We start from the raw sequence: 24035 nt of genomic DNA on the forward strand, positions 1-24035 counted from the left end.
GGATCTGTAAACAAATTTATTTTACAGGATTATACTTTTGTAAATATTGCAATGGTTTTGAAAAGGTATATAATTTTTTTAGAATAAAAAGTTTTCAACCAATTATTATTGTTAACCACATTATTTATACATTAATGAGGTTGCTAACTCTATTCAGAACATTTTTTTTCAACACTGACTTAGCGCACTCTGCTGATGCATTTGAAAACTAATTCACGTTCCAATTAAGCTTCAGCATTATGCGAAAAGGATGAAGAATTTTATCAATCATAATATGTTCCAAGTATTGGACAAATTTTATGTGGTATATTTAAAAAGGCCCTACTTAATAAATATATTTATAAGAATTACTTTGAAACAATAAAAGCCACTCATTACTTTGTACTTTTATTTTACAATTCCTTCTTTAAAATAACATAGCATAACACAATTGAATACAAAGTCAGCCATTATTGCATATTTTTCATCCCTAACAGCTAAAAGGGAACTTTTTTCAGTTATTTGGCGGTCACTGGTAAATCCTGCATGTCCATCTTAAAAATAACGATATCAGGCCACCAGGTGTAGCGCCCACCAAGAATTTTATAGTGTTGACTGTTGTGGTGTTCGTAGCTACTTAAAGTTGCTTGTTGTGCTGTTGCGTTTTTTGGTTTTGATATGGGTATTTCTGTACTACCTATTAATTATCACTCTGGTAGCTGGATGATATTGCTTAAATAAATCTGCCACCTGTCATCAACCAGTGAACGACTAGGCCAAATATGTAATGACTTGGCTGCCCCTAAAATTATATTATTAAGATACTTGTAGTGGGTTTCTTCCAGGCGAAAACAGTTGGGATTGCAGTCTTTTTCAAATATCTATAAACTTGAGGTAAACCTAAAATGAATGCATAATAATTAGTGCTTATTACAATATTATAACATAAAACAATACTGTACACATTAGAATAACAATGCAATATAACAATGTTATATAACTATTGTCGTTTGTCGTTCTCCACTCTCCACTCTCCAGTCTCCAGTGCTATCCACAATGTCGACACGAGAGGACGTTTTGCTGGCTGCGGCAGCGACTGTTGTAATTTTAAATAACAAAAGAAAAACAAAAAAACGTAGATGCTGGGTTCGTCCTAGCATACATATCAACAACATGTTATTATAACATGTTTTATAACATTCAGTGTCCACATTATCTGAAACATGTTGTATAACATGTTATGTTATATAGTCTGTACGCACCTTAAGAGATATATCATTAACACAAACATAATTACATTATGTTGTAGTCGTTGTAGTTTAGGAGCTGAACTTAAGAGGGCGTAAGAGGGCGAGTATTGAATTTATCTGGTGCACAATTACCACAACAAATGATCACAAGGGGAGCCTCATAGCCTAGCGGTCTTATTAAGTGGCAGCTAGGTGAGGGGTACCGGGTTCGATTCCCAGTTCGAGGGCAAGTTTTAATTTAATTTAAATTTGTTCTCGGCCTTTGGGAGTGCCTAAACTGTACATGGAGGACATGATCGAATTTCTAAGGCAAAAAGCACGAATTATAAAAATCTCATACTTGACGCTGGCTAATGCACAAACCGTGCCAGGGGCCTTAGTCAAGATGCCTTAACAGTAGTGTATGTAGAACGTCAAAAACTAAATTTGTATGAAAACTTTTCGACACGAACTGTCATTTCCATACAAATTAAGTTTTCGACTTTCTACATACACTACTGTTAAGGCATCTTGACTAAGGCCCCAGAGCCATTAAAAAAAAAAAAAAATATCACAAATTTGTGAAGTATGAACTAAGAATAGTATGTATTTGTTTCTCTTCCCTTAATACAAAATGAATACTGATGCATCCCAAACTTGTGAATGGTTGGTTTGTCATTCTAAAAGATACTCAGGAAGACCATACTTCTTTAATACGTTGACAGGAGACGCCGTGTGGAATTTGCCTGAACAAACTGTAAGTCTTTATTCTATCTCTCGAAGCCATTTCTATCAGGACAACAATCACTTAGTAGATCTGGAGCTGTCTTTATACGGTTAACAATATGCCTAGTTTAAACAAATTGCTCTACGAAATGTTTGGATAGTACCTTTTAAAGAAAAACATCAGATAGTTTTGTTTGCTGATGACACGTCCTTGATTTTTAAAATCAAACGACAAATAACAAATTTTGACGATGTGAACAATGCTCTGTCTTCGATTGTCCATTGGTTTAGTATGAATAACCTTCTACTTAATGCAAAAAAGACAAAATGCATTAAATTTTGTGCAAAAAATGCAAGGGTTATGGATACTAGACCAATTATAAACGGTGAGGAATTGAATCTGGATGATACAACTGTATTTCTCGGAATCACCATGGATTCAAAACTTCAGTGGTCCCCTCATATTAACGGATTGGCGAAGAGACTTAGTTCTGCAGCCTACGCGGTTAAAAAAATTCGCTCACTAACTGATGTCGATACAGCTAGACTTGTTTATTTTAGTTACTTTCATAGCTTAATGACTTATGGCTTATTATTATGGGGTCATGCTGCTGATGTCGAAACTATTTTCATCCTGCAGAAGAGGGCTATTCGTGCAATCTATAATTTAAAATGTAGGGAATCTCTTAGAGATAAATTCAAGGAAATTAATATACTTACCTTTCCCTCGCAATATATTTATGAAAATATTATGTATGTATACAAAAATAGTGATAAGTTTACTAGAATAGAACATACGCACAATGTTAATACACGGAACAAACGCAGGCTGCAATTTCCCCGTACTAGACTATCTAAAGTTAGTAATTCTTTTTTGGGGAAAGGGATACTCTTCTTTAATAAAATCCCAGAGGCTCTTTTATCACTGCCTTTCAATAAATTTAAGAAATGTATTAAAGAAAAGCTGTGTAAAAAGGCTTACTATAAAGTCAACGATTATCTAGTTGATAAAAGGGCCTGGGACTAGTGCTAGACAGGCTACTTCTAATCAATTTGCGATATTTGTTTTAAATAAGTGTTGTTTGATGATTTGCTGTTTTAAAAGAGTACCGAGAGTTTTTTACGCCGGCTTTTTCTCTCGGCCTACACCCTCTGTCTTCTTTGCCGATGAGTAGGGATGCCTTCAAATTTAATGACGTGGAATAAGTGATACATGTATCTTATGTTCCATAATAAACATATTTTATTTTATTTATTTTAAAAGTTACGTTGTCAATGCAATTCTAAAACACCTACCCTCAAATTCCGAAATAAAATTGTTTAAGTTTAATAATCTGTCTTATTAAACACTAATTTAATTTACAGTATATTTAGTAGAACAAGTTTACTAGCTTAAATTAGTGTAATTTAAAACTATCTTGTTTTCAATTAAGTTTCTTTATCAAATTTTTTTTTACAGGTAGCGTTTATCAAAGCAAGAGCAAATCAAAGCAAACCTATAATAAATACAGGATATCCAGAGCCTAATGAAGTCTTTAACGATACTATATCCACTTCCGTTAACAATAATGCAGTTTTTAACCAGCCAACAGAAAAAGTGTATAATACATTCTGTAGACAAAGCCCTTCTAACATAAATTTTTCACATTGTATTCCCCAGAATACACATAATAGCAATACTTTGGGTGTGCCATTATTAAGTGTCCGTCCAAATGCAATAAATTGGAATGAATCTTCTAACAACCCAGAGTGCTACTTAAATGCTAACCATAGCAATTGGCAACCTCATCAGGTTCATGCATCAACACCTATATCATCTAAAACAAAAAAAGAAGAATTCTTTACATTGCAAACTAAAAGTAAAGTTACAGTGCCAAAACAATGTGATATGAATGATCAAATGAATTTTCAAAACAATTCCAATAATATTACTTCAGGTCATGTAACTGGTTAGTACACTTACACTTAAATATAATATAAAAAGGTCTTTAAACACCTGCCCACTGAATAAAAATTGATAATCTTTATTTATCATTAGATACGGTCTATATTATACCCATATTTCAATTACTACTGAACTAAGAAGGATTATCTCTTAATGACTTAGTTTCTAGGAAATTTTTGGACAAACATATAAACATAAATGCACTTATGTAATAAAACACATGTCCTTTATTTATTATTAGATACCTATACTATACCCATATTTCAAGTAATTCTCAAGCGAGAAAGATCATTTCTTAATCAAGAAATTTCCTAGAACTCTTTCTGGACAAACAAATAAACGTACATGCACTTATGAAATTAAGCTGGTGTGCTTGGAAGCATAAATAGATTATCATACTCATATTATCCAATTGCAATATCACATAACTTAAACCTTCTTTTTGAAGTAGGTTAAAAGTAGTATTAATTGGTGAGCATAATGTTTGAAATATAATTTTCAGCATCACTTGAAGGTGATCATGATATGAAAATAAGCAAAGACGTTGTTGAAGATGACTTACATGACATGCTGGTATGAAATACATCTCTTGCCTTTATTTGGTTTCATTGAAGATCTCTGTTGCTTCTACCAGTTTTAGTAGTTAAACAATTTTATTGATATGTACATATTATTATAATTTTTGTTGATTGTGTATTTGTTTAAGTGTTAACTAAATATTATATTTATTGTTGCAATTTTCTGTTAACTTAATTTGTGGCTTTAATCTTAATGTTTTTCTTATATATTTTAAGAAATTGCATAATATCATCTCCTGTGGGCTTTTGTAACAAAAAGTCAAATTTGGTTTTGGTTAGAATTCAGTAGAGGTTAAATCTGATCAGAAAGTAGTATAAAATTATTCCTTTTAAAATTGATTATTATCATTATTGCAGGATTTTTCAATTTATCTTTGTGTGTGACCTTAACTTGAACATTTTTTTTTCAGGAAACTAATAATTTGAATATCACAGCTTTGCAAACATTGTTTAAGATTGACGTAAGAACCAAAGTTTGGTTTCTTGTGCTTGATGAGGATGTGTTTTTAAAGAAATTAAACTTTATAAAGGAAATTCGAAATGCAGGTATAAAAATATTAGTCTAAAAACTCTAACAAGTGAATGTTACAATAGATATAATAATCAGCATGAAATTAGGTACTTCTAGTATAATTGTACTAGAAAAGCCATACCGTCTAGGTTTTAGAACCTAGAAGTGCCTTTAATGGAAAAATAGAAAATGTAATACAAAATAAATACAAATTATATTAAATGTGTAGACAGTAAAAATATGGCTACAACAAGGACATAACTAAGTAGTACTTTGAAAGTCTTAATATATATATAAATTACGTGTCACGTTGTTTGTCCGCTATGGACTCCTAAACTACTGAACCGATTTCAATCAAATTTGCACACCGTGTGCGGTTTGATCCAACTTACAAGATAGGATAGCTTATATCTCAATTTATACCTGCAATATTATTTTATTGCAAATTATTTGTTTATTATTTGATAGTCACAATTCTAACAGATGGCGCTGTGTTGAAAGTACCAACGTTTCACATAAGCTACAATTTAATGACATAACCACCAAAAAAAGCATGGTGGTCCCCATGACTGGTGATCTCCTACCGTTTCCCTTGAATAGTTTACTACTATATAATATAACAAAAACCTTAGCCACAGCAACGCTTGGCCGGTCTGCTAGTATCTTATATGATTTAGTTCTATTTACATATATAAATTATAAAAAATAAATCAGTGGCGCGACAACCTCTTTAGGTCTTGGCCTCAGATTTCTGAACCTGTTTCATGATCATTTTTTAAATCTAATAGGAAAGTAGGTGATCAGCCTCCAGTGCCTGACACACGCCGTCGACTTTTTGGGTCTAAGACATGTCGATTTCCTCACGATGTTTTCCTTCACCGTTCGAGTAAATGTTAAATGCGCACATAAAAAGAAAGTCCATTGGTGCACAACCGAGGATCGAACCTAAGACCTCAGGTATGAGAGTCGCACGCTGAAGCCACTAGGCCAACACTGCTCATATATAAATTATACCTCATTATATATTTATATTATAAAGATTTAAAGTTCGCGAGGCTGTACAGGGATTACCTCTGTATCTACTGAATCGATTTTGAAAACAAATTTTCCTATAGAATGTCACATTATTTGTGAGTGTTAAAATAACCTGAAAACAAAAAACTTGCAAAGTAAGTCCAGGGCCGGATTTAAAGGTCTGGAGTTCTCGGAGCAACAAAGGAGGAGGAGGCTCCCTGGCTCTAAATTATTTTCCAAATAAAATTTCAGTCGAGTTTTTCAATCAATAATTTATTGTAAAACCAAGTAGATTCTTTTAGTAATTAACAAACATAAATCTTTGTACTGGGCACAAATTCTATTTATGGGGGCGTTACGAGAAAAGTTATTTGTATTAATCGTGAAAAGATTTAGTACGTCTTGAAATCTCCTCAGAATATCCTCATGTATGTGTAACATCAGCTGCCCTTTTGATTATGCCACTTGCCGCGATATCTTGCATGCCTAAAAGGGACCAAATTAAATAGCTTTATAGATACTTAATGTAGAGAATATTGTCTTGCATACATTTCCTTACATCAAAGGTGCACCAAAGGAAAATAAAATTAGATATAAGTTAAACATGTTGTTGCACAATATGTTAACTACTAACAATATACAATTAAATTGTGACTTAGGTACACTACCTAATTTAATGGACATAAATTGTATATTTAAAAATAAGTATGTATTGACAAAGGATAGGTTCCGCCTACCTAATTATTATTTACAACAGATAGCTACTATGCTATCTTACTTTTTATTTACAACTAAAGCTAAACATTTAGCTTTTCAGACAACTGCTTCTATTGAGCAGCTAGCTTTTCAGACAACTGCTTCTATTGAGCAGCTTAGCTTAAGTGAATGTAGTGATACTTGCAGTAGCACTTCATTAAGTATAAATAATTTAAATTAGATAGTGTGACAATAGAGGCAAACTCTAGCAATAATTTAGTACAACTCAGCTCAACACAAACATGTTATATTACTAACAACAACTGTTTAAACTTGATGCATCAAAACATGCAAGGTATGTTGGGCAAAGAATTAGAATTGGAGTTGTTTTTAAAATCAAGTAAAATTGATGTCCTATGCATTACCGAACATTGGCTTAGAGAATGCCAAATCATCTTTAACTTTGATCAGCACCAAGTTGCAAGTTCGTTTTGCAGATTGTCGGCGATTCATGGGGGCTCTTTGATTATTGTTAATAAAAACTTAAAGTATAAAGAGCGTAATGACATCGTGTGTCTGTCTGTAGAACACTCTTTGGAAGTAGCCTGTATAGAGATTGAGAATTGCATTATTTTAAGTGTTTACAGACCACCAAGTGCATCTTACGATTTTTTTGAAGAAAAGTTGGAGGAAATTTTGTGTAAAGTTAGTTTTAAGAACAATAAGTATATTATTGTATGTGGTGACTTCAATATAAATTTATTAGAAAATACCTCCATTAGTAAAAAATTCAATCTGTTATTAAAATCTTACAATCTTGTTAACTTGTTTCTTGAGCCCACTAGAATTACAAGCTCCACTGCCACATGTATAGATAATGTATTTACAGATGCAGAGGCAATGCAAACCTCAATTACAACTGATCTTAGCTCAGATCATTGTGGACAGTTAGTGGCGCTAAAATGTAAAGTGGTAAAACAAGTAAATAAGAGCAGTGTGTTTGTTCCAGTGAATAAAAAGCGAATGGTGAGATTTAGACATAATATAGGTAAACGCCTACCTTTATTACCGGTAGGTACTACCGTTGATGAACAATACAACAATCTAAGTGATTGTATTAATAAAGAGTTCAACACCATCTTTACCCCAAAGAAAGTCTCTCATTCGCAGTGTAAATCGTTTAGTGATTGGGCGACAGCGGGAATTTATAAAAGTAGACAACGGTTGTATGACCTTTACGCTGAAAAGTCATACAATCATAATGAAGAATTTATTCTTTATGTTCGAAATTATTCGAAATTATTTAAGAAAGTTTGTTACGCGGCCAAGTCCTTAAATATCAAAAACAAGATTAAAAATAGTACCAATAAAACTAAAATGACTTGGAAGATAATTGATAGTGAAACTGGAAGAGTCAGGGATCGCAATCAAGACGTCGAACTATGTGTCGATAACACTATAATCAAATCTAACGAAGAGATAGCGATTGTTTTTGATAAGTACTTTTCTGACATTCCAATTTCGACTACTAAGTCTCTTCAATCATCTCCCGCCCTCGCCGAATCGCTGCTCAAAGATAATGTAAACGAGTGCAAGGTCAGTTTTTCATTCCGACCCATTGGTGCCGACGATATAGTGAGGATATTTAGAACCATAGATATTAAGAACACTACCGATCTTTGGGGTATTTCTGTAAAAATAATTAGTAGCATAATTGATGTAATTGCTCCCCATCTAGCTATAATTTTCAACAATTGTATTAAAAGTGGCGAGTTTCCCGATCTAATGAAACATAGTAAAGTTATTCCTTTATTTAAAGCAGGTAGTATGTCCGACCCCAGTAACTTTAGACCAATTTCCGTACTACCTACTTGTAGTAAAATATTTGAAAAAATTATATTAAATCAACTGGTAAGTCATTTTAACGTAAACAAATTATTACATAATAATCAGTTCGGTTTTACCAAGGGTCGCTCGACAGCCGATGCCGGTGTTGAGATATATAGATATATAGTTAAGGCTTGGGAGGAGTCGCATGACGCTTTAGGTGTTTTCTGCGACTTATCCAAAGCATTTGATTGTGTCCAACACGATACCTTAATCGGGAAACTCCGCCACTATGGCATCAAGAATACCGCACTGAATCTTCTGACTTCCTATTTACACGGAAGAACTCAGAAGGTTGAAGTGAATGGTAAGAGGTCCTCTGGGTCGGCAGTAGATATGGGGGTACCACAGGGCTCAATTCTTGGCCCTTTCCTCTTTCTTGTTTATATAAATGATCTACCTTTCATGGTAGAGAGAAAACATCAGATAGTTTTGTTTGCTGATGACACGTCCTTGATTTTTAAAATCAAACGACAAATAACAAATTTTGACGATGTGAACAATGCTCTGTCTTCGATTGTCCATTGGTTTAGTATGAATAACCTTCTACTTAATGCAAAAAAGACAAAATGCATTAAATTTTGTGCAAAAAATGCAAGGGTTATGGATACTAGACCAATTATAAACGGTGAGGAATTGAATCTGGATGATACAACTGTATTTCTCGGAATCACCATGGATTCAAAACTTCAGTGGTCCCCTCATATTAACGGATTGGCGAAGAGACTTAGTTCTGCAGCCTACGCGGTTAAAAAAATTCGCTCACTAACTGATGTCGATACAGCTAGACTTGTTTATTTTAGTTACTTTCATAGCTTAATGACTTATGGCTTATTATTATGGGGTCATGCTGCTGATGTCGAAACTATTTTCATCCTGCAGAAGAGGGCTATTCGTGCAATCTATAATTTAAAATGTAGGGAATCTCTTAGAGATAAATTCAAGGAAATTAATATACTTACCTTTCCCTCGCAATATATTTATGAAAATATTATGTATGTATACAAAAATAGTGATAAGTTTACTAGAATAGAACATACGCACAATGTTAATACACGGAACAAACGCAGGCTGCAATTTCCCCGTACTAGACTATCTAAAGTTAGTAATTCTTTTTTGGGGAAAGGGATACTCTTCTTTAATAAAATCCCAGAGGCTCTTTTATCACTGCCTTTCAATAAATTTAAGAAATGTATTAAAGAAAAGCTGTGTAAAAAGGCTTACTATAAAGTCAACGATTATCTAGTTGATAAAAGGGCCTGGGACTAGTGCTAGACAGGCTACTTCTAATTAATTTGCGATATTTGTTTTAAATAAGTGTTGTTTGATGATTTGCTGTTTTAAAAGAGTACCGAGAGTTTTTTACGCCGGCTTTTTCTCTCGGCCTACACCCTCTGTCTTCTTTGCCGATGAGTAGGGATGCCTTCAAATTTAATGACGTGGAATAATTAGTGATACATGTATCTTATGTTCCATAATAAACATATTTTATTTTTTATTCATATCATTATACATATATAATTACAGATAATAGGTGTCGTTTGGTCGTCCCGGAATGTGTTTTGAATCGTATTCAAAAGGGAACAACATCTGTTAACAAGATACATATGAAGAGAGCATTACAAGCAGCCATATTTATTTCTAATGTCTTAACGGAAAACTGTGCCATTGTTGGTAAGTGATTTTATTAATTACCCCCGCGAACTTTGTTTCGCCTTAATATGATTTTATTACTATGGCTACCTTTTTATAAGCTAAATAACAACATAAGGAACACTTTGATACACCATACACACTGTTCGCTTTTCCGGAAGAAAATCCAACTTTTCTCTACATAAAAACCTTCCTCAAAGTTAATATAAAATAAATTTAAGAATAAATCAAAAAGAAAATACTCTAGCTGTCTTTGACTTTTGTGCTTAGCAACATATTTTGCGATTCATTTTTTTTATATCGATTTTACGGTAAAAAGTATGATCTTGTCTGGTTGAATTGAGTACAGCATATCGTGTACAATGTACTGTACATGCTAATACACTTTTCCTACATAGACTCACTATAACAGCACTACGCGCTATAACTAGGGTTACCACCTTTTTTTGCAATAAAGAATAAAGAAATCACATGCGAAATAAAGTATTTTCGTGTACTTTATTGTTCTCATATAGTATAGAGTACAATAACTTGAAATAACGTACAATACTTTATTATAAAGCACGAATGGCAACCCTAGCCTATACCACACTTTCACTAATAAGAAAACTTGGGTTCACCTTTGCATTCTAACAAGAGGACCTGCGACTAATTATCTTAGCAATTCTAACATTATTCTGTTTTCTCCCGAGGGTTTAGGGATCTATACGTTACAGAAACGTTATACATTTTTTTAATTTTTTTATTTATAAACACGTTGCTACACTCAAACATATGCTCTTAAATATATATAATTATGTTATTACAATAATATTTATAGAAAAAATTTAACTATCTAATCTTATATACAAATTTTGTTTCAGATAAAGAAAATCGTCATGATGATCATACACAAAATATCGTTGCATGTTATAGAAAATACAGCCAAAAGGACTACAAAGTTGTAAGTTTATTAAATTTTGTTGTGGTTCCGAGAAGGAAAATGATTTTAAATATTTTAACTGTTTTACTTTGTTCTTTCTTAGGTTTTGTTAACAGAAAATAATATCAATCAAAATATAAACGTAACAAGTCCCATATTTCGGATGGAAGAAGTTGAATATTTCATGATATATGGGGAATTAAAAGAGACGTCACCTCGAAAAGTATTTAACTCAACAATTACGGTCACAATACCAAATAATCCAAGAAAGAGTTTTTCCAGTAAAACTAAAGTAGGGATAAGAGATCCACAAATCAAAAGATATATAGAACAAGAAGAGCATAATGTATCTGATTCAAAATCAATACAGAGAGAAGAGTCAGAAATGAAAATGGAGGTGGGTAGTTTAACTGATGAGAAAAAAATAAATGGTCATTGTTCATGGAATAAATGGGACAGATCACGTTCTCTTACCAGTTTAAATCCAGGGACAATCTGCAACACACTATCAAATACCTCGTTTCATGATACAGAATATGGAGATGTTGATAAAAACGTTATGTTTGAAGTTACAAGTGAACTGATGAAAGGGAACCTAATATCCAAGTCAGAAGAGTGGATTTCGCGATTCACACAAATACTGGAAGAAGCTCTTAATCAGATTCTACAAAAGGCAGCTTTTCAGACAACACCACCACCTTGGACGATGTATGAGGCTTGTGAATGTATTAAACGGGGATTTAAAAATGACGCTTATATTGTTGATGCGGCAAATAAGTTGGTGGATATTATATTTGATAATGGAGCTTTCAGAGGTGAGATTTTCTTCCCGCTTTTATTTGCAGCACTTTTGATAGTAATCGATACTATCATAAATAATAAAAAGTTAGAGTCACGGATTCACTTGGTACTAAACAGCTTGGATCATCGTTCACGATCTCAATTAGTTAAATAATATGTTGTTTTTGAAGTTATACTTCTTTAGGCGCGTTATGAAAAATTTGTGAGAGTGAAATTATACGATGCGCGCGCACCGTGACACAAAATTATCAGTATGAAGTTTTTAAACCAGCCGGGCGCCGTGCGTGCGCGAGCGAGATGAGAATAAAACAATCTACAAGTAAAAAGAAATAGGATATGCGTGAAGTTAGCAGCTATGCCAAGAATTTTGAATGACCATAATGACCTTTGTAGTACGTTTTAAACAAATAAAGGGTTTTAATTATTTTTTCAAAGAAATTTAGCAATGCTTTTTCATAAAGACCTATTGTTACTTAGTTAAAAGGTTATGAAACATACCTAGTTATTAAATTTAATGAATAATATAATAAAATAATAAATAATAATTATTATTATTATTAATATTAATTAACAATTGAATAATATACTTACTAAATATTAAATATTATTAAATTATTAACGTTAAATATGTATTATTAATTATTTAATATTTAAAAAAACAAAGAAAGCCAAAGAAGTAGGTATAACTTCTTACGCGCGTACATAAGTACACGCACCCTTTTTTTGTTTTATTAGAATGTTAAATGAAATAACATAATATAACGTTAATATTTTATTACTTTCAACGTTTTTCTAAAGAAATTTGTTATTTATGTTAAACCGTTGTTACAGGTAAAATTAACCACAACATAAATCCATCAACATTTATGAAAATCTATAGTTACGGCGTTTACCTCGTTGATGCTTTACAGGTAAATGATTTATATTTAAATGCTCTTACAGAGTTGTGTAACTAACAATATTCATTTATTTCTCACTGCCCGCATCACCCGCGTGAATTTCGTGTGATTTGGCTTTGTACCGTTATATTATAGTATTTACAGCAATGAATTATAGTAGTTTTTGAGTTTATCGTCTTCAAACAGACAAACACGCGGCCAGGGCCTTCATTTTGTAATATAACATCGTAAAGATAGTCTTTAATTTAGTAGTGATTACTTATATACTATAATAAACTGTTTTGCAAAAAAATGGCCCCCTAAGGAAGTTTATTTCGATTCGATTTCAGTTAATTGAAATTTAATTCGCTGACTGGCTGTGAATTGTGGTAATTCGTTTATTAATTTTTGGTTATTTTTTTTTAATTTATCTACACGGCTAAACATGCTCTTTTGGAATGTTCTTTTTAAGTAATTACTACTAAATATTCGGCATATAATGATTGATCGCGCGCGCGGATTTAAATTACGAATTGTAATTTAAATTCAATTGATATCTGTAAAACTCTTTAAATGACAATTCCTGAGGAATACTTGGTTTTGGTCATTTACTTAATCTTCATTATCTTGAAATTAGCCTAAAATTTCTACTGAAAATATATTTTTTTTTACGAAAATAAGCATTTTGGCGTTTATTCTCTCTCAATCAATGGTCGTGCGTCCCGAGAGTAACGTTTGTTTTTTTTTTTTGTTTTTTTTTTACATGGTAAGGATACCGGCATGTCATAGATTTAAAAACAAAAAAAAATATGTTTATTATGGACCATAAGATACATGTATCACTTATTCCACGTCATTAAATTTGAATTTGTAGGCATCCCTACTCATCGGCAAAGAAGATATGAAACACAAAAGATTGATTGACGCGCCATTGAGTTATCACTTTACATTGTTTAAACGTAATATATAACGCAATTATATTTTAGGGCGTTTTCGAAGATGACGAAAACCTACAGGCAGCTGAGAAATTATTAGCCAAGTTACTACTCGATATTGAGACGCCGGATTTCGATAACTCTTTCAATGAAATCGATGCAATAAATGAGCATAGCGATGAAGGTATATTTTTAAAAGTGACATTTTTAGTTTAAAAATATAAGGATTTTTTGTAATAAAAACAAGGCTTTTTATTAAATTTATTCTGCGCGGTACATTACATATTTAAACATAAACTATCAGTAAATAGCATTTATTTGTTACAACTACAAATCTTTTCTCTTTTTAATATTAGTTAGTGTAGATTTACATAATTCGGCGTTTTAAACATACTTCGTCGATACGTAATAAATTCGGTTTAGTTTGTTTTTCAGCTTCGCCACAAAAAACATCCCAAAATCATCCGACACCATCCAGAATCACCCGTTCAAAGGCTAGAAATATTATGACATCAGTAAGTATTAAGTAGCATTATTTATGCAAAAACTTTTCTATTTTTTTTTATTTTTATGAGATATTAAACTTTTGAAACAAATGACATCAAACATAGACAGTCAAAATTTTAATGATTGGCCCAAGCTACTCATGTTATATATTTGTTAAACTTATATAAGTACATTTTCAACAATATTTTAGGTCCAGGAACGAGCCCATCACTCTAAAGATAAACTTCTTCAGTTTTTGCCGGGAAAAGAAAACTTTTTGTCAAATTTTGAACTTAAAAATGCCGACAAGGATGAAACTAATGAACCAGAAAATACAGATAAGACAGATTGTGTTAATACTAAAACAGATGATCCACCGAAAATTATAAGAAACTTTACAAGAATCTCTAATATTGAAGATAAATTGAATCCAAATGGATCTGATGATCTAGGTAATCTAGATTTTATTTTAGATGGTGCTGAAGTGCCAGAAAAGAAAACTTACACTCATATGGATTTCATAGAACAAACTAAGGCTAAATTACGCTACGTTTTTAAATTTTGGTAAGTTTACTCATTATTGATAAGTATCTATTGAATTTTTGCCCTTAGTTTGTAGCATATAAATAAATAAAGACTATTTAAAAGTAAATATTAATAGTATGTGAATAATTTAAAAACCAATTGTATTTGTTTTTCTTTACCAACCAGTTTTATGGTCAGGTTGTCTACTGACATAGTTTTACCCATTTTCTATACCGGGCTAGCCTGCTCCTACTCTTCGGCAGATCATCTGCCCATCTTATCCACTTCCTTTTTCATTCCCTTGGATGTATTAATGTATTAGAAAATACATCTTTTGTAAATTTATCTATTTGAGTTTTTATAATCCATTTGATTATCTTGATTTTTTTATAGAGCGTAATTGTCTGTCTTTTCCATGTTAATCCATATCCATATACCAAAGGTATCTTTGTTATATAATATTCAGCGACATATATATAACAGAACGTATAAATAGACAGATGTATTTTACATAGCTTTTAACAATTGGAACGGACAATAACTATTAAGTTATATTTATCTTTTTTATAGCCAAGATACAAGACAAAGGCTGTTAAATCCAGAAAAACTCGATAAAAAGGATGTAAATTGTCAAGCCAAAAAATTGGCAGAACTTATACGTGTTTTCCGTCTTCAATTAACAGGGTAGGTATGCTTACGTTTCTTATAAGTTGTTGATTTTACGTTACCACACGCGTATTATTATTAAAATGATTTTTAATTTAAAATAATAATTCATACAGCAAATAGCAGATTGGCAAATTTAAAGTGTTTTATACGCATAAATAAAAAAAAAAGTGTGCGTGTACTTATGTACGCGCGTAAGAAGTTATACTTCTTTGGCTTTCTTTATTTTTTTTAATATTTAATAATTAATAATAATTATTATTATTATTTATTATTTTAATATATTATTCATTCAATTTAATAACTAGGTATGTTTCATAACCTTTTAACTAAGTAACAATAGGTCTTTGTGAAAAAGAATTGCTTAATTTCTTTGAAAAAATAATTAAAACTCCTTTATTTGTTTAAAAGGTAGCAAAGGTCATTCAAAATTTTTGGCATAGCTGCTAACTTCTCGCATATTCTATTTCTTTTTACTTGTTGGTTGCCTTAGTCCCACCTCGCTCGCGCACGCTCGGCGCCCGGCTGGTTTAAAAAGAATTCGTTAGTGGGCAACTTCATACTGATAATTTTGTGTCACGGTGCGCGCGCATCGTAAAATTTCACTCTCATCAATTTTTCATAACGCGCCTAAAGAAGTATAACTTCAAAAATACTTATAAATAAATAAACAAATAATAAAATATGTATTCAAAGAATTGTCTTCTTTCTTTAGTATCAAAATACTTTACAGTGATCAGCTTTCTCTGACACAATTTTCTATTTTAGACTTATTGCTTTCGTGTATCCTTCTATACTTCTACACTACACACTACTAATCTTCTGCAAATCTGAAATTCAAACGCACGACTCAACAGTTTGATCCGTGTCCAAGGATAATCTCTTAATAAGATATTATTATTATGAATAATAAACTAATATATATAATAAATTGTTCTAGGATATACGAAAGAAAAAAAGATATTTATTTAAATGATCTTAACTTTAATGAGGCTGAATATAATTATTATAAGTAAGTGTTTATTAACATTATTTTTCTGTTTTATGAAAAACTTGAACCAAACATTTTTTGTTTTACTGAAAACCCAGAAATTTTAACCGCCTTTGAGCGTCAGCGCAATTTGTTTTTTATATATTTTGATTTTGGCAGAAGTAATAAGTCTAGTTAAATTTGTAGAGCTTGGCTTCAAATAATACCATTATATCAAGCACACTTAAATTTTTAAATGATAACCGGATGTTATTTTGTTTAATCTATGAGTTTTTTTCAGGGAATTTGTTAAGCACTGTTTGGATGAATGCGCAATTCTTAATACGGCCCTATCGATTATAATAACAGCAACAGGCTCAACTCTCCAATAGAAACGAGATTAGGGGTATTTGAAGGGGGAAGAGGAAAAGCGTACCTGACACCTCAAATGGTACACACAATGGAGCCCCCCTTCCGAAGATGATTTTTTTTAAAAGTTTTTCTTTAAAAGTGTTATTAAAAAGCAGTCACATCGAAAGAGCTAAAATTCATCTCTCCCATCTCGTATGATCACTAGCCAAAAAATGTTTTTTTTTTTTAAATTATGTTATCTTCCTACCAAAACATTTCGTGTTATTACATCAACCATCTAAACAAACAAAATGTTTGTCAACAGCACGTATATTTTTTCATTTTTAAGTAAAATATTCGCCCATTAATAAAACAAAATAAAAAAGTAACGATTATGTATCTGTAAAAAAATATGGGCATCTGTATTGAACACACTGTTAAAGAGTCAAGCTAAAATATTCTCTTAGAGATATTTCCAATGAAAAGTGTTAGCCTCACGTATAAGAGTTAGATTAAGTTAATTTAAAAATATGTTCATTTTATTTGGAAAATACTTGGGGGCTATCCAGACCGCTAAATTCGGCCCTGCCAGTGGCGCTACAACCCTCTATCGGTCTTGCCTTCACAGTTCACATTGCATTAGTTTCTTTGATGATTTATATTTCATAGACTAGTAGGTGATCAGCCATCTGTCCGGCACATGTCGAGTTTTGGATGTTTTCCTTCACCGTACGAACGAGTCTAAGATACGCATGTAGAAAGTCCATTGATGCAAGCCGGGGTCGACCTCAAGGATGAGAGTCGCACGCTGAAGCCACCTATAGTCGAATTTTTAATTAGACGTAAGACGATATCAACTGACGTTTACGGTGTTGTCAGTTTTTAATGAAATAAAAATAGTGTTGTGACAAAGTAAAAACCCCTGAATTAATGATCGGTGATGGCACTAGTCGCCGCGCCGCGCTTTGTAATAAGACGTCAAAAAACTGATTGTAGTTACATAGTACTAGTACCTAACTTATATCAGAGCACTTTTATACAATTTTGAGATAGAAGTAATATTCTTTTATTGTTTGAAATGATTGACTATTCACACTCATTGTTCATTCATCTGATTGAACAAGAACTGAACGCATCACTATTACTTTAAATATGGCAACATTATTTTACAAAGTGACATTAGCTACTGTCAGTTGGCTTCGTCTAATTAAAAATACGACTATAGGCCAACACTGCTGTCGATATGAATGAATATAAATCTTAATAATAATTATTTATGATTATAAATAAATAAAATAAAAAGCCTTTTATTTCCCAATTAATAAGGTACATTTCTTTATGTGGTTTTCTAAACCTTTGCAAAACTTAACAAAATCTATTAGTAGATGAATAAATATTATGACTATATTTCTATCATGCTAAGTATTATTATTTACAGTTTTTGATATTCTAATTATTGTATGGGAACCCCTCTTCAGGTGAAGGCCTCTTCCAGCTTTTGCCAGTTTTCTCTATTTTGCGCTATGTGCTGCCATTTGGGGCCAGCTATTTTTTTAATATCTTCTTCCCAGCGTGCGAAAGGTCGCCCTCTGCAGCGTTTTCCTTTAGGTCCTTTCCAGGTCGTAATTTTTTGTGTCCATCTGTCGTCTTTGAGCCTCGCAACATGCCCAGCCCACTTCCATTTTAGTTTTAGTGCGTGATTTAATGCATCTATTGTTTTTGTTTTGGATCTTATGTCAGCGTGTCTAATTTTTTGTATTTTGCTTATGTTCAGCATGCTGCGCTCCATTCCCCTTTGGCACGTAATGATTTTTGTTTTTATTTTATTTGTAAACTTCCACGTTTGGCACGCGTAGGTTAAACACGGGATCAGACATGAGTCCATGACTTTCTTTTTAAGATTTATAGGCATATCGTTTTTAAATAACTCTCTGTAACTCCAATATTTATTCCATGTATTTTTAATTCTCCTTTGTACTTCTAGTTCATTGCTACTTTGGCTGAAACCGACTTGTTTTCCTAGGTAGGCGTATTGCTCGACGTATTCTAGTGTGTTGCCGTCTAGGATTATGTCTTTCTTAGTGCCATTTGACATGAGTTTTGTTTTGGAAATGTTTATTTCGAGGCCCACCTGCCTGCTAGTGTTACAAAGGTCTTCGATCATGCTTTGAAGTTGAGAACTGGATTCGGAGAACAGCACTAAGTCGTCTGCAAAGCGAAGGTGACTCAGATATTTGCCCTTTATATATAAACCTTTTTTACTCCAATCTAGTTCGCTCAGTGCAGTCTCTAGTATAGCAATAAATATCCTCGGAGAGAGCGGATCGCCTTGACGAACACCTCTTTTAACAGGGAATATGGGTCCAGTAGTTTCTAATTTGACTTTACTTGTGCACTTTTCGTATACCTTTTTTATAACATCTATATATGACTTTTCTACATTTTGAGCTTCCAGAGATTTCCATATACTGTGGTGCGAGACTGTGTCGAAAGCTTTTTGGTAATCTATGAATGCTGTGTATAAAGGTCTTTGAAACTCCTGGTATTTCTCTATTATTAACTCTAGTGTATGGATGTGGTCGACGGTACTAAAACCCTTTCTGAAGCCAGCCTGTTCAACCGGTTGTTTTATTTCTATCGATTGACTAATTCTCTGGTTTAGTATTGTAGAAAAGATTTTATACACAGTTGGTAATAGGCTTATGGGTCTGTAATTGCCAATGTCGTTAGGATCTCCCTTTTTATATAGCAAAATTATGTTAGAATTTGACCATTCAGACGGTGTTTCGAGAGATTCCATTATTATATTAAACAGTTTGGTCAGTGGCTCAGTTAGTAAATTATGTGCTGTCTTTATGGCATCGTTGGTTATACCGTCGCTTCCAGGGCTTTTGTCTGGTTTTAGTTTCGTTATCGTGTCTACAACTTCTTTACACTCTATTGGAGCGATATTTTGTTTAGGGTTTACCTGTAGATAGGTCTTAGTACTAGAGGTTTCAGAATTGGCTTTAATTTCAGCGGAGTACAGTTTTTTGTAAAAGTTTGTTGCAACGTTTACGATGTCTTTCCTGGAGTGTTTAGTTTTTTCTGTATCTGTTAAGCCTTCGATCCAAGTTTTATATGTCCTTAGTTCTTTGTAACCTTTTTTTAAGCTTCCTTTTAGTTCTAAATATTTTTGAAGTTGTACTTCTTTAGGCGCGTTATGACAAATTGATGAGAGTGAAATTTTACGATTGCGCGCGCACCTATGACACAAAATTGGCAGTGTGATATAGCGTGCGCGAGCGAGATGGGAATAAGACAAACTACAAGTAAAAAGAAATAGAATATGCGTGAAGCTAACTTCACGCATATTCGAGCTTAGCAGCTTAACAAGAATTTTGAATGACCATGACAATTGACATCTGACAATGACATTTACCTTTTAAACAAATATAGGAGTTTTAATTATTGTTTAAAATTAATAATTATATACCTAGTTATTTTCATTATACAAAATATTTGTGAAATAATATAAAATATTTGTGAAAAAACTGTGCTAACCTTCCTGAGTGCTTCAATACAATTGAGGTTAACTATCCGTATGTATTATCGAGTATTATTGTTGATTAAAACTGAAACATGAACCATTATTCATTGCTTTTGTTTATTGCGTTTGTTACAGCAACTTTTTAGAAATATTCTACGACCCTATATATCAATAATTGAGAACAAAGATTTAAGCACGAATACTAATAAGGAGAAAATGAAGGCTTGGAGCGATATAACAGAGAAGTAAACATTTTAATAAGTACCTGCATCTCAAAAAAATGACCACATTATTTAATCAAAACATCAGATTTAATCTAGCAAATATAAGGACAAGAGACAAAAAACAATTGATGAATCAGTGGAAGTGCACTAAATTGAATACAAAAAAAGAGTTGTCATCTTATCGCCGTGAAACATCAAAAACTGGAGGTGGAACAAAGCCACCATCACCTTCTCGAGACACAATGGTTTGAAGTAGATTTCAATGAATTTGATTGTGATGGTGTCGAGGTAGGAATGTTAATTATAAATATGATGTATGGTGATGTTCAAGGTTCAACCTTTCAAGCATAGGCATATGCTTACAACATTACTTTATTCCCCTACAGGGTAGTTAGAGATATTGTAATACCTCAAAACATCCATGTTGCACTTGTAGTACCGAAACTCTGTCCTGCCAGAAGTGAGCCCATTCCCACTTATAATGGACAGTGGGTATAATACACCTTAATACCTGAGTGCGAACCACTCACCATGATACTTAAATTAATAGATGTTATTTATATATTTCAGGTTATTACAAATAAAATCATTTTGGAAACAATTGATATCCCAAAAGCAAATAAAGCCAACAATGACAAGGTAATAAATCAGTTTTGACATAACTTGAATACTAAAAAAGCCAAACAAAGGTGTGCACAACAGTGACAACATAACTTAACAATTTCATTATTTTGTAGGATTAAAGAAAGGTTAAAGAAAATCATGTCGAACTGAACAACAAGAATCCCCAAACAACTCCAAAGAAACCTACAAGGAAGACACCGGTATTATATTTAAATTATCTCTATCTCTAAATAGAATAAAAGAAAGTTGCTATCCAGGTCTGTAGCATGTGCTACAAATTATATTATTAACACATTTATATAATTATATTAATATAAATGTGTTAAAAAATTTATAATATGAATTATAAAAAATTTTAAGTTTTGCATGGACAGAGCTTAAATTAATATTCTCTTATTTGTTGCAGAAAGCAAGTAGTTTTGGAGAAGCCTCGTAGATGCACAACCAAGTAATGATTAATTTAAAATTACAAACCGAAATTCTGATGAAGACATTAGAGTCACTTAAAAATAAATAGTATAATGAAATAAAAATGTTTTAAAGATAAATAGTGTTTTATTTGTTTAATGTAAGAGAATAATAATAAATATTTATTTAATTAATTTTTCAAATGTAAACTGAACTTTATTGACTTTAATGACTCCTTTTCCAGTCTTTGATTATTTAATTGTAATTAATTATTTGCATGCAATCAAAAACTATTTTTATTTAATATGCATAATTGTTAACTGTGTGAAATGATTAATTCAAAGAGTATGGTCCTATGTCTGCTCTTGTGCGTTTTCCAATTACAGCACTAGAGCGCATTATGCGGCATAAAGGTACTGACAGACGTGCTCAAAAAAGCATGCTAATAAGCTTGCTTAAAATTACCATGCTCTGCAAACTGTAATGCTCAACGTTGAATGTTCCAACTACAGCAACGCTTCGCACAATTGAGCACTCTCAAAACTAATGCTCTCGCGTGCTTCTCGCAATAAACTACACAATAACCAACACAGTGACAGAAAATTGACCAGTGTTTTTCATTAAGTTGGCATTTATCGAAATTTTCGTTAGTAAATATTATTTATTGTTGAAAATTTGTAAGGCTTTCGTTTCGTCGTAAATTTTGAAAATAATGAAAGTTATTTCAAACTGCAAAAAAAAATATAAGTATGGATGAAGGTATAATATTAAATAATAAATAATAGTTACTTTTTTTATATTGCACATTTAACCCTTATCGTCATTTTGTATAGTATACCATACATCCAACTTTATAAAAATATATGATCACTATAAAATAATTTTTAACTTAGTTTTATTAAACACATGACATTTCTAGACGTCTATTTATACTTCAAAAATAAAAATAGTAGTTTATCTGTCATAATTTTAAATCAATTGTGAAAAATAAACGTCAAAATGCGCCGCACAGGTTTATCTATAGCAAGTTTTATTTTATTTTTATGTTTGTACTCCTAAATATGCATGTTTTTTTATAAAATACACATGCCTAAATGTTTGTTTTAACACATTTTTATATATATGCTGTTGTCGCTATGAGAATTAGTATGTTTTTGTCGTGTTTTTTACTAACGTATATTATACTATACAATGCCGCAGTTGCAGCAATTTACCTTTCGTTGATGGTGTATAGAATAATATACATTGCTAACTGCACGGAATGAATATTTTAATGGACTTTACTATTAAAAATTAAATTGCAAGTATGTCTGTCTTATATATTAAACCAATTTTATTACAATTTAAAAGACAGTTGAACTTATGTTTGACTGCCTCGTTGATATAGTGGTTGTAGAAAGCTACACACAAAGTTGGGGTTCGATTCCCACAAAAAATACACATATTATTATTACTGAAATACTACATAACTGATATATAAATATATATCTATAATACAATATGGTTTGGCTTTACTATAACGATGGGTTTTTTGCATGTTTCTTTTACTTTGGGTTAAGACTGCTATAAATTATGTTGAGGGAAAATTATGGTATATTTAGTTTAGGAACAATCAGACAAAATACAAAATAGACTCAAAGATGCTGCTACTAACCTGCTAACTGAAAAGGCTTTGAAAAAGAAAGAATTATTATATACTTAGTATTGTCAAGTGGGTTGATAATAAACAGGTCACATTGGTGAGTTCTTATGATGATGCATACCCTGTCGAAAATATAAAACGATTCGGCAAAGAAGCAAAATCTCGTGTTGATGTAAAATGTCCTAAAATTGTTAAAGACTATAATCATCACATTAGAGGTGTCGATTTGGCAGACATGCTGATTGCATTATATCGCACTGGAATAAGATGGCACAGGTGGTATATGAAAATTTTCTCGCAGCTTTTGGATATACTCGTAGACATCAACAACGCTTGGCTTTACGTCACAGACATAACAAAATGATAAACACCACTAGAAAGCAGGATCGTCTAGAAGATTTTAGATATGAAATCTACAGTGGCCTACCGAAACGAGGTCGAAACGTTTCAGTGAAAAACCATGCGATGATGTCCGGTGTGACAAATATGATCATTGGCCGCAAATAACCGGATATGAGAGGTGCAAGTACTGCAAAGTTGGCCAGGCAAGTACGATGTGAACAAAATGTAAGGTTCATCTTTGTTACGTGAAGAATCAAAAAAGGTTTTTTGGAGTACCACTGCAAGCAATAGGGTCTCTGAATTATTAAATTACGATTATTTTGTTGTTCAAGAAAGATTAATTTTATTAAACATTTTATTTCCACCAAGACAGTTATTTTTATTTAAAATCATGTTATTTACAATAATCTTTTGGTATATATTAAAAACTACTAGTAACATTTCAACTCTCCCTAAACATACCAATGTATAGCATAATATACATTCCTGAAAATGCGATAATCACTGTACGTGT

At 32.1% G+C, this 24035-nt stretch overlaps 1 protein-coding gene across 4 annotated transcripts; it reads left to right on the forward strand.

Moving 5' to 3' along the window:
* Positions 1 to 1763: 1763 nt before the first annotated feature.
* On the forward strand, positions 1764 to 16939 carry LOC125060475. Of its 4 annotated transcripts, XM_047665388.1 has the most exons (15): positions 1764 to 1965; positions 3394 to 3883; positions 4382 to 4452; positions 4868 to 5003; positions 10093 to 10239; positions 11082 to 11161; positions 11244 to 11565; positions 11626 to 11955; positions 12773 to 12852; positions 13806 to 13938; positions 14178 to 14269; positions 14452 to 14804; positions 15336 to 15449; positions 16372 to 16443; positions 16703 to 16939. In XM_047665388.1, exons 1-15 carry the CDS (start codon positions 1843 to 1845, stop codon positions 16791 to 16793), a joined length of 2634 nt encoding a protein of 877 aa, XP_047521344.1. In that variant the 5' UTR covers positions 1764 to 1842; the 3' UTR covers positions 16794 to 16939. The 4 variants fall into 4 exon arrangements, with proteins under 4 accessions (XP_047521344.1, XP_047521341.1, XP_047521343.1 ...); XM_047665385.1 differs by having other exon boundaries at positions 1765 to 1965; positions 11244 to 11955; XM_047665387.1 differs by having other exon boundaries at positions 1765 to 1965; positions 11244 to 11955; positions 14190 to 14269.
* Positions 16940 to 24035: the final 7096 nt, after the last annotated feature.

The sequence above is a fragment of the Pieris napi genome, chromosome 21 (genome assembly GCF_905475465.1).
Source record: "Pieris napi chromosome 21, ilPieNapi1.2, whole genome shotgun sequence".
NCBI classification, from domain to species: domain Eukaryota; kingdom Metazoa; phylum Arthropoda; class Insecta; order Lepidoptera; family Pieridae; genus Pieris; species Pieris napi.